Raw genomic sequence first — 18565 nt, 5'->3', positions numbered from 1 at the left:
GTGAAATTCGGAGCAATTTGGGTCTCACATGTTGTGAAGCTGCCTTGCCAGTCCTGGGCTGCCTATCCCTGCAATTCTTCTATAGGAGAGAAAACTACACTTCTGGCATTTTAAATCCACTATTGTTTGACCAACCTAATCTGATCCAGTAGAACAATTTTTGTTTTAATTGAAAAGACCACACACACTTTATTCCCTCAAAACACTCATAGACTATACTTAGAAAATACATTTTATAAATTCTCAGGAAGTTGGCTATTTGACTGGTTTTTTTTCTAATAGTATTTAATGAGTTTCAGAATACATAGTGTCATCAAAAGGAAGAAGTAAGAAATGTGTAAAACTGACATAAAATTTCTGAAAAGAAATATCAGTATGCTGGTGTAGTTTGGCACATTGGCAAAGAGTTTCATTCGCCAGAATGGTTATTAAGGGCATCGCTGTATCATTGTGTTGTAAAATGTGCAAGATGATTCAAGTTTTTAGGAGGAAAAAATATAATACGTTATATATATAAAATATCAAATATCGTGTGTACGTGTACTAGAGTGACCAATCACCCTGGTTTGCCTAGAATTGTCCCCCCTTTAGCACTGAGAGTCAGCCCTGTGTCTCAGAAAACCCTTCAGTTCTAGACAAATTGTGACAGTTTGTCACTTTGTCACTCTAGTACATATGTATGTATGTCACTAGAGCAATATTTTTGCATATGAATATGTGAACAAAACAGAGTTGATATATTTTCCTTGTCTATTACAATATACATTGGCTTTTTGTGAAATGTTAATTCCTTTAAAATATATTCAGAACATTTTACTACTAAGTATACATTTTAGAGTTTGGTACTTGCCATTAGTTAATTAACTTCACTTTAACAATTACATTTGCAAACAAAGAAGAAATTTTAACTGATGTTTAGTTTTTTTAATTAAATGTTATGTGAGAAAGCTTTTCGTTGAGAAGCTTACTGAGGTCAAATGTTTCCAGAACTGTCTTTTAGCCCCTTAATAAATAGCACTCATAAAGTTAAAAATCTTGGTCAAAGTAATGATATACGTTTACATCTATATTCATGGATTTCAGTGAACTAGAAAATAGATTACTGACACTTGCATTCAGTTTCATAAATTTGGACTGTGAAAGAAAGCATGCTGGTCTTGGGCTCAGAAATCCAGCATTCTAATCTTAGAACACCATCACCTACCAACTAGAAGAAGTCAGACCTGCCAAGTAATCTTGATGAGTTTCACAGTAGCCAAGACATTAGAGATAAAGGACTTGCCTACCTTGCTGCAGGGTTATTATGAAAATAAGAGAAAAACTGATAATGTATCTAAAAGTACTTCCTAAACTAATATTTGAAATAAAAGTTGTCTTTAAGTTTTTCCATGTTGTTACCAGTGGGTTAAATCAAAAAGAAGCAAACACGTGAAAATACATATGAATAAGCTAACATAAAGATTCCCTTATATTGCGGAGAAGTCATTCTCAGAGGCCAGCCCAGGGATGTTCCTCTCTGTGCAGGCCTTATTTGACTTCACAGCAACATCTGCTGGTGGAGTCAAGCAGGTGCAAACTCTGGAGTGCAACTGATCCCAGACTTAGTTAACAATTCAGAAGAGGGCCTTTTCTGTTTCAAGAGGTGTCTCTATTTCTTGATCCACATTTGGGTTGGCTTTTTTGAACATCATTTTTAATATTTCCCTATGTGTATTCATATTCGGTTGGAATATTCTTAATAAGATTGCTTCATAGCCCGTTTCCTAGAAATTGGATTAATAAATTCTCAACAACCTGTAATATGGTGAACTTAAAACTTTGTTCTTTAAGAATAATTGTATCATGAATTTTTAATGGCTAAGTATCTCCCCAGGGATTATAAAACTCCACAAATGAATCTGGTTCTGCCTTTAATATTTTAATATGGGCCTGGTACATGGCAGATGCTCAATTAGGGATGACAATGACAGTGATGTTGATTATGATAATGACGATGAGAAGAATCACTATAACCATTGATGAACTACGTGCCCAGCATTGTGCAAAGTATAGCTGCTTTATCTATTTAAGCCTCACCTCACCCTATGTGATACATATTATTACTGCCATAATAAATGAAAGGTGAATTTTCTATCTCTATTTTCTGAGACAGCTCACCAATCAGTGGTTTGAATTTTGTCTCACATAGAGAAAGAAATGAGGTGAATTTATCATAATTAACTAGACAGTCTTTTCTAGACTATTGCCAGTAAGTCAGAAAGGAATTTGGACTCTTGCTGAGACAATATAACATTTTCTTTCCAAAGACTTTCTACTTAAGTTTCAAATCATTTGAGGTCATCTTGTGATTTGTGCCAGAGGGCCATGTAAAAGGCGTCGTAATGGAGAGGCATATTTCCTTATTATAACCATTGATTCAGAAATGCAGAGGAAGAGACATCACTACTTTTAGTTTTGGTAGTAGTGATGTGCATTGCATCACAGCGTTCCAAAATTTGGAAAGGATTTCCCTACAAGTCCTTAAATAATCCCTTACAGTTGGAGATACTCTTCCACAATATTGTCAGCTTCCCGGGTAAAAGATGTGCTAAATTATGCTGTACTAAGCATTGGTTGTGCTTTTATATGCCAGTACTTGACAGGTTTTACAAAGCATCTAAATGGCAAAGAACAAGTTCGGAGAACTATTCAAGAGTCATTGAAAAATGACTCTCCCACTCTGAAAAAGCTATGATGTCACAAAATATTAAATTACTTCTGATATTATTTTTTAAATATTTATTTATTTTGAGAGAGAGAGTGCCAGCAGAAGAGAGGGGCAGAGAGAGAGAGAGAGGGAGAGAGAACCACAAGCAGGCTCCTTGCTCAGCACGGAGCCCAATGTGGGGTTGGAGCCCAGTGTGGAGCTCGATCCCATGACTGAGATCATGACTTAAGCTAAAATCAAGAGTTGGATGCCTAACTGACTGAGCTACCCAGGATCCCCACTTCTGATATTATTTAAGCAGAAAACAAACTTATTACCTAAATGACATCCTTGTCTTATTTTTTAAGTCAAGGGAAGTATTTAATATTTTCCCATTAAGTATGATTTTAGTTGTTGTAGATATTCTTTGTTAGACAAAGCGTGTTCCTTTCTATTGCTAGAGGTTTTTTTTGTTTTTTATGTCATGAACAGACTTTGCATTTTACAAAAGAAGAGGATATACATATGTATATGTAATATTCTCTTGTATACATATACAATATCCCCTTAATCAATTGAAGAAAGGTCTCCAAAATTCCTACTTCGAAAAAAAATTTTTTTTCATGCATGGGTACTGAACTTTATGAGATAGTCTTACTGATCACATGACTTTTTGACTCTTTAGTCTTTAACTGTGGAGAATTACATTTTGAATATCAAGACATTCTTGCATTCCTAGGATAAACTCAACTGAATTATTATGAGTTTTAGAATAACAATAGTTATTCCCTCACAAGATATTGGGACAATTACATGAGTTAAGAGACCAGAAAATGGTACACATTAAGCACTCAGCAAATGTTAATGTTATTTTCCATAAGCATTGCTCTAGTCATTTTTATTTGTGATTCGTGATTTGTGCATCTATGTTCATAATTAAGATGGGTGTGTATTTTCCTTTCTTGTGTTTTCCTTTCTGGTTTTTATATCACATATATACCAGCTCACAGAATTAGTTGGAGAATGTTTTTTAATTATCTGAAAAAGCTTAGTTAAGACTGTAATTATTACTTGCATATTTTTTCTAATTGTACAACTGTAAAACTAAATGGAACAGGGTTTTTAAATTTATTTTTATTTCGTTGGGGGGTTGATTTAAAAATACTGATTTGTCTTATTTTTTATAGAGATATTCAGGTTTTCTAGCACCTTACCTCTCAAGTATGAACCAAGGCAATACTGTTCATACCTTTTCTTTTTTAAGTTTATTTATTTATTTTGAGAGAACTAGAGAGAATGCCCATGGGGGGGGGGAAGGGGGGAGAAGGAGGCGGGGGGGGGGAGAGAGAGAGAGAGAGAGAGAGAGAGAGAGAATCCCAAGTAGGCTCTGCACTGTCAGCACAGAGACTGACATGGGGCTTGAACTCACAAACTGTGAGATCATGACCTGAGCTGAAATCTAGAGTCCAATGCTTAACTGACTGGTCCACTCAGACACCCTGATACTGCTCATGCCTTTATTTTTTTTCTCCAAATGGAAGAATTTTTCACAATTTCCTTCTCATTGGAAGAATTCAGAGAATATAAAACAGACAAATGGAGTCTAAGCAATTTAAATAAAATGAATTTATATTTACATTGAATGTAAAAGTCAACGTTACTTATATATAATTATTAATAATGAAAAGTAGTAAAAAATTGGCTTGGAAATATTGAAATATTGGCCTTCAGGGATAAATACACAAGCTCTTTGACAATACACAAGCTCTCATGATTGACTTGTAATTATAAAGGAGGCGTTTGGTTTGGAATTAAGGACAAACATGTATAAAACAATTGAAAAATGTTATCAGTGGAGTAATATCAACTAAGTATAAGAAGTAGTCACCACTGGTATACCACCAGTCTTGCCTGGCCCTATCTGGTCTACTTTTTCCTTACTATTTTAAAATGAAGGTAGAATGGTTCCGTTCATAAAATTTACACATGCCAAGAACCCGAGAAGAACTACAGATACACTGAGATGAAAGTATCATTATCCAATAAGGTCTTGTTATGCCAAAGCAATGGGGTAATTCTCCAAAAAAGTAAGTATAAGAGGATAAAACTAAGTATATAAGGCTGTTTGTTGGTACCCAGTATTCATTTTAACCATTGCTGGCAATAACCCTGGATTTGGGGAGCAGTGATCTGCATCCCATCCATGTAGTTCTGCTGTAGTTGACCCCCTTTCCTGCCTTGAGGGGGTTCATTACCCAAGCCCGGCCAACTGAAAGACTGTGCTCCCAGGAACAAGCATGGATTGGTTCAGAAATAGGCATATGGCCCATGTTAGGTCAAGCAGAGACAATGAGACTGGGTATGGAGATTTTTTGCTTAATTGGTATTCTTGATGATGTAAACTGGAAGCTGCAGAACCCATAACATGGATCATGAAAATGAAACCAATCCAGGGGCACCTGGTTGGCTCAGTCAGTTAAGTATCTGACTCTTGATTTCCAGCTTAGGTCATGATCTTACTGTCACGAGACTGAACCCAGCACGGGGTATTGAGTCTGCTTAAGATTATCTTTCTCCCTCCACCCTTCCCCCAAATCTCTCTCTGTCTCAAACAAAACAAAACAAAACAAAACAAAACAAAACAAAACAAAACAAAAACAAAAAACAAGTAGAGAGAAGAAAGAAAGTGAACCTAATCCAAAGGAAGCAGAGTTGAGTAATGACTTTTGGTACCACCACTGAGCCCTGAATCAAGTCATATGGGAAGTCTGATGTATTTATGTACTTTTCAGTCATGTGTTCTGATAAGTTCTTCCTCCTTCTCCTCCCCTCCTTTGTCTTTTCTTCCTCTTCTTCATTATCACTATCCTCCTCCTCATCACCAAGCTATTCATACCTGGTGTTTCTATCACTTAAAATACTACTAATTGGTAAAATGGGATAGTAATAGGATTTTTGTTAAGGAATTCTTGTGAGGATTAAACGATATAATCCATATAAAGTGCTTAATACATTATTTGGCATAAAGAGCATGAAATAAATTTTAGCCATTGTAGTTATAATTGTCATAATCATTATTGTTATTACTGAGTAGATAACAACATCTGTAGACATTGAAAAGTGGGAGAGTGCAGATTAGGATAATATAAATCAAGGAAGAAGATCTAAAGGGAAGAAAACTATAGGTAAGGAAAACAGAAATCCCAATGATGTCTCCTAGGGCTGATTGTAGGGTATATATGACAAAGATATGCAGAACAGAAACTTACTCAGAGACAGCAAGATCCTCTCTACCCTGCAGCTTTAAGTTTGATGGGCTCATGTGAATGGCTGTGGAGTTATAAAGACACATTAGTCTTAAAAATCTAAACCCTGAAATATGTAGCCCCAACTTCTTATAGGTCAAATTATCATGTCTTTTATGGTAATTTTTATAGTGTCACATCGAATAAACCAAATCGTTTGTTTTTTTCAAATGCTTGCAATGAATTCAAAAAGTGTATTTGTGTTTCAAAAGACTTCTTTGTTATTAAAAGTGCAATTCAAAAAAAGAAAAAAAAACAAAAAAAGAAAAAAAACATGAGCTAAGCTCTTGGCAGCTGCAAAGAAACAATTCATTTTTTTTTTTTCAATAAATCTGTTACTTGCAAGTCAACTACCATGGTTTTAAAATGTGTGGTGTGTAGAAGCGCTTTTTAATATCATATAAAATCTCTTTCAAATATGTAGTCAAGGTGGTGAAAAAGGCATAATTGCTTTTCTGGACTTTTAGAAACTTTAGCATCATGATTAAAAGTTAAATTAGCAATTCAATCCTGTAGCCAAAGAAAATGAGAAATTAATGATACTGCCTAGTAACATCCATGACAAATCTTTAGAGGGAAACACAGGTAAAGTGATGAATCTCCACTGTCAAGGCTGGGCTTCAGACATATCTGGGCATCTGTCAGACCACTGAGGTGGCTGGTCAGATGTCGAGGGTTGGTGCTATGAACTCTTCTTAGGAATGTCTGGTACAATGAAAAAAGCCTTTGTCCTTGGTGGGCCATAGTCATTTTGAAAACTTTTTGATTAATTTCTTGCTAGCTTGATTCTTGGCTGGATAGTTGAGCCCAGGCATGAGAGGGAAAGTTTTTAGAACAGAAGGATACATTTTACTGCAAACTTGGGAACAGTTTGGTACTGGGAGCAAAGCAACCCCGCTTTGGGGCCTCTTTATCAAAGTGTAACACCAAGGAGAGAGACAGGTGTTCTTCCCCATCCTGCCATAGGCTGCCACATGAAATTAGTGAAGTGGGGGTTGGCTCCTGAAGCTTCAGGGGGAACGGCACAAAGGAACAGAGGCTGCCATCCTTGACAAGGCACTACGCAGTGAAATCAGTTCCTGGAACCTCCATGGTAGCAGCCACAGAGTTTGCTGGGCTCGGGGTAGTAGAAGTGGACACACCATAGCATGCTGGGCCAGGAAGCATAGGGAAAGTAACAACGTGGGCTTATGAATTGGTCTGGATACCTCAGAAAGGGAGCATTTGTGGAGCATGGAGACTCTAAGAAACACTTGGTCTGAGTGGACTTTACAGAGGGTTGATGCTCAACCTGAGCACTTGGGGTATGTGGCAGTAGAATGTGGGCCAAGATACGCATAGACCTTTGATTATTATTAATGAGAATTGGGGGGAATTGGGTGCATATCATATAATACCATAAATTGTCTCTGATCCCAAATCAAAGATACCAAAAAACCATGGTTTCTGACAGATCTGAAACCAAAGGAAAAAACTTAAGAAAAGAGAATAATTTGACTGGACTAACTTGATCTCTTTCATTCAAATATGAAACAATTAACAGAGATGTCCTGATTTGATTTCTTTATGGTAGTATTTAACACAATTACACATCAGTCCCAAGTCATGTTCACAATTGAAGAAGTCTTCACATGTTCTCTGGTATATTTTACCTAGCATCCCTTGCTTTTGGAAACCAAAGGCAGGAGAGGTTGTCCGTCTGTCACTGAGAACAGTGGGACATGTTCCACTCAGTGCAGACAAGTAGGTTTTCCACAACTGGTAGCTGGACAAGGTGACCAGAAGCATGGAAAACACCATTCCCCAAACTGAGAAATGTAGAGTTAGAAGAGAGAGAGCTTACAACTCCTCTATGAGTCAAAATAATTCATCTGCCCAGTGAAGAGACACAGACTCAACCAGCCCAAGAAATCTCACCCCCGTTCACCAACCAGCTAGTGGCAAAGCAGAGAATCTAACGTACCTCTCAATACTCTAGGTCTCCCTTCCACAATCCATTACTGCTTCATGAAAATATTTTCAAATCACTCCTAGAAAAACATCCCCACACTCAGCCTTTGCACCATACCTTGGAGTATGCTCTTTACTATAACGTCTGTGTGATCAGCCAGAAGATCTGCCTTGGTGATTGCAGCCAGGGACAGGTAGTTGGACATATTCCTGCACAGTTCCTTGTTGCCTCTGTGGAGGAATTTCACTGCTATGGGGATGGCTAAAGCCATCACAGGGGGCCGGTTGTAATTCTGAGGAAACATAAGAAAGTAACAAATAATAAGTGGCTCATTATTCATTCATTTATTCATTCATCCAAAAAAATATTTATTGAGCTAATCTCCAGAGTGCAGCTGTGAAAACACAGACCCCACCCTGTTTTCATTGTATTTGGGCCTCTGGGAATTCTTGTCCTTATTAGGGAGACTTGGAGGCAAACGGGCAGCTAACACCGTATGCTGATGGGGGCACTGACAGGCAAAGTTCAGAATACTGAGGGAACAAAGGAGGAACACCTAACCCAGTCTTGGACGGTGCCAAGAAAGACTTTCTGGAGGGAGTGGTGTCATAGCTGGACCTGGTGGATGAACAGCAGATGGCTGGGTGATGGCAAGGAAAGGAATGAACAGAGGAAAAGCACCTGTGGAGGCACAGAGGTGAGGGAGAACATGTACCTTTGGAAATTGTGAATAGCTCACTGCGGTGGGAGTGTGGGCCATGTGGGAAGGTTGGGGTAGGGAGGTGAGCACAGGAACTGGAAGAGTAAAAGGGACATGATTAGGAAAGGTCTGGCATTCCATACCAAGGAGTTTGAAATTGATCAAGAGTCACTGATGACAAAAATAACTCATCAGATTTATACTTGAGAAAACAACCCAAGGAATGTTGAACAAGTCACTTTTTTGACTTTATCTTAAAAACTAAAGTTTCAGCCAGTGAGATTCAGAAGAAAAAAAGTGAACGAACATGAGACTAAAAATGAAAGAAATTCTGGGTCCTAAAACAATTCTCTTTTTCATATACTTCGTGATTGACCATCAATGTCCTTATACATCAAATAGTGCTATCTGCATTTAATTGCCTATGAGGGAATAATAGTTAAAACATACAAAGCATTTTCTTAAAAGTGGATGGTTTGTATTCATTACCATTAGCTATTCTGATCATCAACCCCATCCTTTAGCCTAATTATAAGGCAAATGTTGCACAGTGCACACACTACATTTGACTTCATATTATTATATTAGAAATAAAAGGTGTTCTTTTTTAAGTCTATTCATGTGAAAAGTGCTTATATCTTGCCACTTGTGGATTACTCCCTCTAATATGTCCCACAATTCTGGGTTTATGGTAGGTGTTCAACAAACATCTGAGAAATTGAATAACTAACGAAGAATATATAAACCTATTGTGATAGTTGTCATCAGAAACATAATGTGACAGGAAGGAAGGCATGGAGGTAGGGGGCCCTTTTGCTCCCATCTGTCTTGCTCATGTTGCTGTTAGCAATGGCTGAGTATAGGCTCAAACCTCCAATGCCATCCATTTTTAGGACTAGTTGATTGGGCAGCTGAGTTGTTACACACTCCTTAACAGATTCCTATTTCCATGGCCAAGGCCACATGCTACTTCTTTCTAATGAGGGCATTTGCCCTCTTGGCTTCAAAGGTTGTCAAATGACTCAGACATTGACCAATCAGAGAATCACATCTCCTTAGTCCAAATAGTAGGTTCAATAATGGGCAAATTACCCAATTACAATTAAGGAGTCATTAAAAGGGCTCTGTGCAAGAGATTCTCTCTTCTACTGAATCGAAAGTGCCGAGGATGGAAGACCAAGAGTAGCTGCTGCCAGCTTTGACCTCAGTAGGAGAGAATCTGTCTGCGATTCAAGGCAGCATGGATCTGAGGGAAAAAAATGTCCTGGTGACATCTTTTGGGCCCCATGCATTAGGCTGTGCCTGAGGCCAATACTAGCCCCAAATATTTCTGAGACAATTATCTCTTTAGTACTTAAGCTTTTTTCCCTCCCAGTCCCTAGAAACAAGAAATAGACTTATAAATCCTTAATTCATTCCTGTAGTTGCACCCGTTTTCCAGATTGAAGAGTCAATCTGACTACTGAGCAGAGAAGGTAAGTATTCAAAACCCTAACCTGATAACCCCACAGTTAAGTCAGCCATGTTGAAAGCTCTGACCTTATCCCTTTGTGACAAATCATGTGCTTCTATAGCAGTTCCACTCACTAGGTTTCTGTCCTATCCTTCTTAGAGTTCCTAACACGTCTATTAGTACCATGGCTTGCAGCCAGACTTCTCTGATAGCAGGCTTTAACTTTATCTAGAGTATTTCCTCTCCTGGTGAATTTAATTGGGCCTGATTGGACTGGGCCATTACTGATGTGATGAGCTGTGAGGTCTCCCTGGGAGGCTGGCTGCAACCTGCCTTTCAGCTTTAGAAGTCTGGATGTGTGTTTAGTCAGGCCAGACAGAATTGTTTGGATCCACTGATGCTAACTCACACCAAAGGATTTCTAAAAGCCCAGTGCATAATCCAGCATGCCAGTTTACTCATCTACAGTGAGGGTCTTTCCTGGGTCAGACTCTTTCACATTATCAGGATATCAGGAACCAGATTACTAACCAGAATGTTCACAGATAGGCACAAAATCAGATAAAAGCAAAGAGAGATCCTGAGGGTTATTTCATCCAGGCCATGATGAAACCTGACTAAAATAACAGTCCTTCTCTATAACCAAATCCCCATCTCTGGTGACTAACTGGAACTTTCCTGTCCATCAGAGTCAGTCTCCACCCCTCCCCCCAACACACACACACACACACACACACACACACAGTGCTGAGTAATTGTACCATAATAATGACCCCCCCACTGAATATCCTCTTTGTGTTGACGTACTCTTCAGAGTATGTAATTTAGGAAGTGGTTGTGTTAGGGAGGCTGACTGATTTGTCCATCTTCTCCATTATAATCTTATTCTATCACTGTTCCCTTGAGGTTACATTCAAGTTACCTCAATCACAGTATTTGGTATTTTCCAAAACATTGTCTCACCTGTACAATGTTTGGGGTTGCCCCCACAGACAGCCAGTCTTTCCATTATGTGTAGATTTTTGCTAGTTTAGCTTTTAGATGACAAATCTTTGTCCCTGTCATGGTTGATCAAACCCCCAGTTTTGAGAGTAGAATGCAATCACACAGTTGTTCTCAGAGCTTTCCAACAAAAAACTTCATGTCCAGGTTTACTTTACCTACTCTGAATCTTCAGCCAAGAACAACTTGCAGCTAGAAAAGTACACGTCTTCCATTAGAGGAATATGTCTTCAAGCACATTTACCTGTAACTTACTTAGAAAGCACAGATGGTCGCATTTGGAAGTACAACTTGTGTTCCCCACTAATCATGAACACAGATGGTACAAGATCAATGAAAATCAGTATTCGCAGCAACTGAGGTTTTTAAACCCTGGGGTGAGCCAATATTTGCCAGCAACCATGAAAGAACAGGCTGTCTTAACCAATTCGATCAAATTCTTCTTAAAACAATTCTAAATGTTCTAGAGAAAAGTAGTGGGCAGCTATTAAAGTCCTTGAAGTGTGGTTATAGGTGAAATGTATAAATGTTTTTACAGGTAAATAATGTCATTATTAAAAGAAAACAAAACTTTGGGGTGCTTGGGTGGCTCAGTCAGTTAAGTGTCCGACTTCAGCTCAGGTCATGATCTCACGGTTCATGAGTTTGAGCCCTGCATTGGGCTCTGAGCTGACAGCGCATATCCTGGAGGCTGCTTCGGATTATGTGTCTCCCTCTCGCTCTGCCCCTCCCCTGCTCATGCTTGCTCTCTCTCTCTCTCTCTCTCTCAAAAATAAATAAACATTTAAAAAATTAAAACAAAAACTTTAACATACTCAACTTTTTTGTTTTCCTCCCACATATGTCATCCAGAAATTTTTCAAATGACAGGAGAAGTAAAACATTAAGCAAAGAGCAAATTATTTGTAGGAACAAGGAATTCCTACCAAAGGCTCTCAATCTCTAAATAGTGTCTAGACCATTGCTAGTGTGTCCAGAAGCCATGGACACTGCTGACAGAAACAGGATGTCAGGAGACCTCCCAGGAGAGCCTGGGAGGTCAAGATGAGGCTAGAAAGACACCAGGTCCCATGGGCCCTAACAGGTACCATACAACCTCCTTCTAATGGCTGGGCTTCACTTACAAGTGAAGCAAAACAAGTTGCTAATGCAGTAGATCTCAGGCACATGAATTTATTTTATCTTTGGTAGTATTTAGATCACAGAAATGCCAATGGTACACACACAGAGAAAGCCCTATGGTCACTGTACAAATAAACCACTTTAACAGCAGCTGTTAATGCTGGGGCTTATGATGGACCTTGCCCTTCAGTGTAGACGTGAGATGTTGGTATGCATATCATCTTACACACAATTCAGTGCTCAGTACTCAGAGAACAAATTCAGTGAAGTACAGGGTAGATATAAAAACTTGCTCAGGGGGACAGTTATTTTTAGCTGTAGAAGCAAAACAAAAGGTCTTTGTTCTATGGATGCCAAGAATTGTATTTCTTAACTAGATTAGCACCAATTTGAGCTATTGGCGGAGGTTTTCCTTTTGAAAACATGCACTTTGGGAACATGTCCCAGAGTTTTAAAATTGAAAAGAATAAAGCTAAGTAAAAGAGATATCTATCTGAGATGATAGCAACTAAAAAGCTCTTTGGCTCTTGGGCTTTGAATTCAACCGAAAGCCATAAAAGAGTAATCTCAAGAAATATTAAGTGTCATTTATTAAAATCACTGTTTCATGGTTTTTCATCCTGCATCATTGATCAGAAAATCAAGCGAATTTTGGATTTATATCTAAAATGCTTGGTTCTTAGCAGCATGGCTATATATAAAATCTATATGGAACATACACCTATATTTTCCCAGTGTATTTTCAGACGGGTAATAAAGGATTGGGTCTCAGTAACCTGGGAGATTATATCCCAGTCTTCTCCCCCCCCCCCTTTTTTTTGTCACTGTCTTGTGTGGCATTAACTGATGAATAAGTACTGAGACCCATTCTGGGGAAAAGCATAGAGCAGTCACATCTCCTGATCTATTCAGTTCTTCATTCATTCATTCATTCATTCATTCACTCATTCAATAAATACTATTTTGAGCACTTACTATATGCTTACCATTCACAATTCTAGGTGCTGGGACTACATCAATAAAACAGAGCTTCTATTTTGGGGAGGGGGAGACAAGCAATGAACAATGACTAAAATAAATAATTAAATGAATAGCTTGTTCGAAAGTGTTGAGTGTTATTTTACAGTTTTCTACAGATAATGCTAATGCCAATCAGAATTAATACTCATGTAGCATTTCCTGTGTTCCAAATATTTTATGTCTATTGTTTAACGACTATCTAATTCTTACAACAAATTCATAAGGCAGCTACAGCATTTTACAGATGAGGAAATTAAGGCACAGAAAGATAAAATTGCCCAAATCACACTGCAAGTAAATGGTAGAGCTGGGGTTGCCTACTAAATAAACTTCTAGATCAAGACAACCAATTCTGCCTCTAAGAGTTGCATGGAATTGCTCTCAAAAATGTCTAAGTCACTTTGCTGGCAATGCTAGCCAGGGAGAGGCTTTGAATCATCATATAGCATTACCCCAAGAGGAAATAAGAATACTGAAGTGTGGAATCAAGGTGAATGGAGAGTTGGTTCATCTTAAAAAAAAAAAGAAAGGAAGGAAAGAAAAAAAAGACCTTCTGATTTCGAACAGTGAATGTCAGGATTTTTTCTATTCCTCCCTCCTGCCCCCCAGACAACCCCCTGCAGCTACCTCCTTCTTTATACAGTCATCAATAGTGTGAGCATACATGGAGGAAGAGATAAAATGCTGAGCTTACTTGGCAACAGCCCCATAAGCAGTTTGGTTGGGGAAGATACTGCTGTAACTGGTAAAACCAGGTATTGGCTCTCAACCTCATAACGGTTGGCCTGTCAATTCAAGCTAGAACGTCATTCTAGCACATCAGCTCTGTCAATAATTACAGCCTTCTTGAGCTACATTTTCATTTTCTTCATCAGTCTCCAGGATCGAATTTATCCTAGAAAGCATCGTGCCTTATAGGGGGTACCCTCCCTTTCGGTATTTTTCTAGAGGCAAAGAAATAGGCATCGGCCAGCTCCACATAGCATCCTAGTCAGAGGAAGCTGTGGTTTGACATAGGTTCTTCTGGACAGTGGCTGGACAACAAATAGAGATTGCTTGTATAATAAAAGATGGTTCTCATGAGCAGCACATATTGTCATGCCCATTTTACAGATAGCAGAACAGAGGCTTAGAGAGAGAAAATAACTTTCCAAACTCTCATTTATATAAGACCAAGAGTATTTGACTCTAAGGCCCTCAAGGTCCAAAGCTCTTTCCTATTTTACCTCTCAGCATCTTCTACAGGAGTCAGAATTTCAGACCAGGAGGTGAGCTGAGAAATCAGTTGGTCCATCCTTTGTTTTATAAATGACAGGTTATAAGACTTGTTTAAAGACATGGGGTAGGTTGGCAAAAGCATTTCACCAAAGGCAAATGCAGTCACACACATGGACTGATTTTGTATTGAGGAATGTACAGAAGATGAATAATGGAATTAAAAAAAATGTTTTAAGGTAAATGTATCAAGTTCATAAATTTAGGGGCCAAAAAGAGAAAGAATTAAATATATAATTACTAATTAAAAGTGGAATAGGAATGAGTCACCTGAAGTAGGTTTGGAGTATAGGTTAAAAAAGGGATTTGGGGGAAAAAAAAGACAGAAGGTTTCTGTGTATGTGAACATATTTAGCTTGAAATTACAGTGAAATGGCCAGAAAAAAAATTGAGTAAAATGGCCAAGGATGTGGGAAGAACTGGTAGGTCTTGCCTGATAGTGTGATTCTGGGATTGCTTATCTGGGGAGGTGGATGGGTGGAGAAGGGCTCACTCTTGGTTGTTTTGTTGGTTTTTTGGGGGGGTTTTGTGCAAGCTCAGAATGCTAAGTGGTTGGCTTTAAAGTTGATCTACTGTTTTATTTTACTGAAAAAACAGAACAGAATATGAGTCATCTGGATTTCTCCATGGTTCCCACAAGAACCTAAATTACGTGTAGTACAAAGTCGTATTTTCAATATTTACCACAGGCCAAAAATGTCCCCTTGAAATTTGATCAAAGCAAAATGGCAAAGCTGCAACCACAGCCTTGCCTTTGGTTCCTGGGGTTGGCTTTCTGGAACCACATCCACTGAAATCACTGAACTTTGCCAAAAAGCAAGTTGGTCTTCAGGGCTCCCTGCCTTCCATTTTAATCCCTTCTGCCTCCTCTGAGGGCACACAGTGAACAGCCTGTGCGCACACTCACCCTGCAGGCTGGAGTTGCCCATCTCTGTGACCCTTGTCCCTCTCGACCAAGAGGCTGATCCCTTAGCTCTGTTCTCTGTCCCTTTCCATAATAGTGCTTGTGCTCAGGGCCCTGCTCTCAACAGTCTTACGGAGTCATCTCCTTGGAGTCACTGATCAGCATTAAGTTGAACATTCTTATTTGCTCCACACCTCCAACCCCTTTTTAAATAGGGGACATAATGCCTTTCCCAGGATGAAACATTCCTTTATGTTTAAATTTGGGGCATTTTAGGGGCGCCTGGGTGGCGCAGTCGGTTAAGCGTCCGACTTCAGCCAGGTCACGATCTCGCGGTCCGTGAGTTCGAGCCCCGCGTCAGGCTCTAGGCTGATGGCTCAGAGCCTGGAGCCTGTTTCCGATTCTGTGTCTCCCTCTCTCTGTGCCCCTCCCCTGTTCATGCTCTGTCTCTCTCTGTCCCAAAAATAAATAAACGTTGAAAAAAAAATTAAAAAAAAATTGGGGGCATTTTGGAGGGCAGCCTGCTTATAAATCTTCGACCTTGATCTCACTTCACAAACCTGGACTTTTGCACAAGCTTGGAATGTTCTGTCTGCTTGAGACATGCTCTTGCACTGCCTTTCTTACCTGGTGAAAATTCTGGTACGTACTCACAACCCTTTCCAAATGTGGTCTCCATCCAGAAAGGCTTCCTGACTCTCTAGAACTGTGCTAACACAGGAGCCACGGCCCCCGTGAGGCTACTGAGCACCTGAAATGTGACTGCCCCAAAGTAATATGTGCTAAAGCACACACCAGATTTGTAAGACCTGGTATACAAATAAGTAAAATATATCATTGATTTTTATATTGATGATGTGCTGAAATAATATTTGGATATATTGGGTTAAGGAAAAATGTTATCAAATAAATTTCATCGGTTTCTTTTCTTTTTCATGCGGCTACTAGAAAGTTTGAAATTATATATACGGCCTATGTTTGTAGCTTACATTCCATTTCTATTGGATAGTGCCACTCTAGAATCCAGACCAATGGTTTTGAAATGACAGTGGGAGCTGGAGAGTATGGATGATTTCTGAATTTCTGTCTGAATGTCTGTGGAATGGCACTTTGGACTAAAATAAACCGTTTCTGATGAATGTCGATAACGTATTTAAGATAATCAGTGAAGAACAGTCTTAGTTGTTATATCCAAGCAGTATTCATCTTTCATTAATTTTGCTGAAATCCCCATTCCCTCCCCTCCCATCCCTAGCCCTGGGGATAAAGGAAAAACAGGGTGATACTGTGTGTAGTCTTTTGTTCAGTTGAACAGTGTCTGGACTAGACAGACAAAATGGAATATGTTCCAGTTAAGTACAGACAACTGTGAAGAGGAGGAGGGAGGGAAGAGGGAGGAGTAGGAGAAGGAGGAGGGGGGGGGATGAGAAGAAGAAAGGAAGCTAATATTACCTGCTGCACACAGTGCTAAACACTTCCACATAACCAGAATTTCCTGAACTATGCTTAGAAACCATAGTTCTGAGAGATATTCATAGATGTCGTATTAAGGGTAGGGAGGGGAAAAGAAGTTCCATAAGCAATTCAGATTGAAGAACACTGTACTGAACAAAATTAACCAGCTTTCTTAATTGCGGGACTTTTCAGAACCTTTAATATGCTATGAAACATTATGACAGCCCACAAGGGAAAAATTGAATTCAGTGTTTCCAAACTTATTTGGCCACAGAATTCTCTTTCAAGAAATACCTATCAACATCACCAACATTTACTGATTGGTAAAATTTGTCATAGACAATGTCAATTTCATCTGCATTTTATAGGTAGGAAACTGTGGCTTAGGAAGTTAAATGACTTCCCTACTATTTCAATCTTACATAATTGTTCTGTGCTTAAGCCAAAATTACAAATTCGTATTTTCACCAGAGGAAGGAATGTTTTTTAAGTAGGCTCCATAGCCAACATGGGCCTTGAACTCATGGCCCTGAGATCAAGAATCACATGCTCTACCTACTGAGCCAGCCAGGCGCAGTTAGAATAGGCAAACATTATTATCGTGGAAAATTCACAACACATGTAGAAGCACACTTAAAAATGGTTTAGTCAGTTCTCTCCACATATTCCAAGCTCATTGCCCCAAGTTCAGACTCCACCCCCTCTCTGTTCTTAGATGAAAGAGGTCTTTTTTTTTCTCAATTTTCCAGAACTGGTTATTTAAATCTTGGCATATACTAATGTTAGGTTTTTATAGGCACGTCTTATCTATCTAAATAGATTGGAGCTTGCTGTGGTATTACTTTGAATTCCCCACAGTGTGTCTTGAGACGGTAGAAGCTGTCTAGAACCTTGTTGGGCTCAGCAATAATGGCTTGTGGTATCTTTTTACGGTATCTAAAGGCTAGGGAAACATTAGCTCTTGGTTCAGAGACACCACGTGTTCACCTCCGTTGCAAAGCCAGTATCAAATAGCATGATGTTTAGCACTGACGTACCTGTAAAATGCAACTCATGATATCAGAAGCAATTTTTGCATGCGGAGTGTCTTCGTCTTTCCCAGAGGGTCTCAGGTTGTGTTCCAAGCAGGAGTCCCAGAGCCCCACAAGGGCCTTGGCATGCTTTTCAATGGACTCTGTCTCTCTGATGGCTGTTGTGATTCGCGTGATACAGATTTCAACCACTGCCTGGTCATTGTTATTGGTTTGGTAATCCTAGTTGAAAGAAAACCTTCATATTAAATAACGCTCTGGAAAGTTATCTTTCAAAGGACCGATACAATGCCAACTTACTCATTTAGCAAGTGGGTGTGCCATACTGTGTGCTAAGGGGTGAGGTTGTAAAGCTCCAATACAAGAAGGGCCTTCTTCCTTGGGGATGAGAATCTTGTAGAGTTGGTGATAGGCAAATGAGCTAAAATGGAGCAGGTTCCTGCTCTCACAGATACATAGCCAGGGAGCAGGGAGAGTTCAAAGCGGCTTAATTATTCACTTGCCAAGCGGGTTTAATCTTCAGGCTGTCTCAGTTTCTTTCTTTTCTTTCCTTTTTTTTTTTTTTTAATGTTTATTTTTGAGAGAAACAGAGACAGTGTGAGTGGGGGAGGGGCAGAGGGAGGCAGAGAGAATCCCAAGCAGGCTTCACGGCTCAGCACAG

The 18565-nt window shown here is 39.2% G+C and overlaps 1 protein-coding gene across 2 annotated transcripts in view; it reads right to left on the bottom strand.

The window, feature by feature from the left end:
* Positions 1 to 18565, bottom strand: part of VEPH1 (ventricular zone expressed PH domain containing 1) — a 249409-nt gene that overhangs the window by 201577 nt on the left and 29267 nt on the right. For both annotated transcript variants that reach the window (XM_043595043.1, XM_043595042.1), the window contains exons 3-4: positions 17911 to 18126; positions 8060 to 8234 (exon numbers count right to left, since the gene is read on the bottom strand). In XM_043595043.1, the coding sequence (XP_043450978.1) occupies positions 8060 to 8234; positions 17911 to 18126 (391 nt within the window). The remainder of the gene's footprint in view (positions 1 to 8059; positions 8235 to 17910; positions 18127 to 18565) is intronic.

This window comes from Prionailurus bengalensis, chromosome C2 (assembly GCF_016509475.1).
Source record: "Prionailurus bengalensis isolate Pbe53 chromosome C2, Fcat_Pben_1.1_paternal_pri, whole genome shotgun sequence".
In the NCBI taxonomy this organism is placed as follows: domain Eukaryota; kingdom Metazoa; phylum Chordata; class Mammalia; order Carnivora; family Felidae; genus Prionailurus; species Prionailurus bengalensis.
This window is presented reverse-complemented; position numbering and strand designations above follow the sequence as displayed.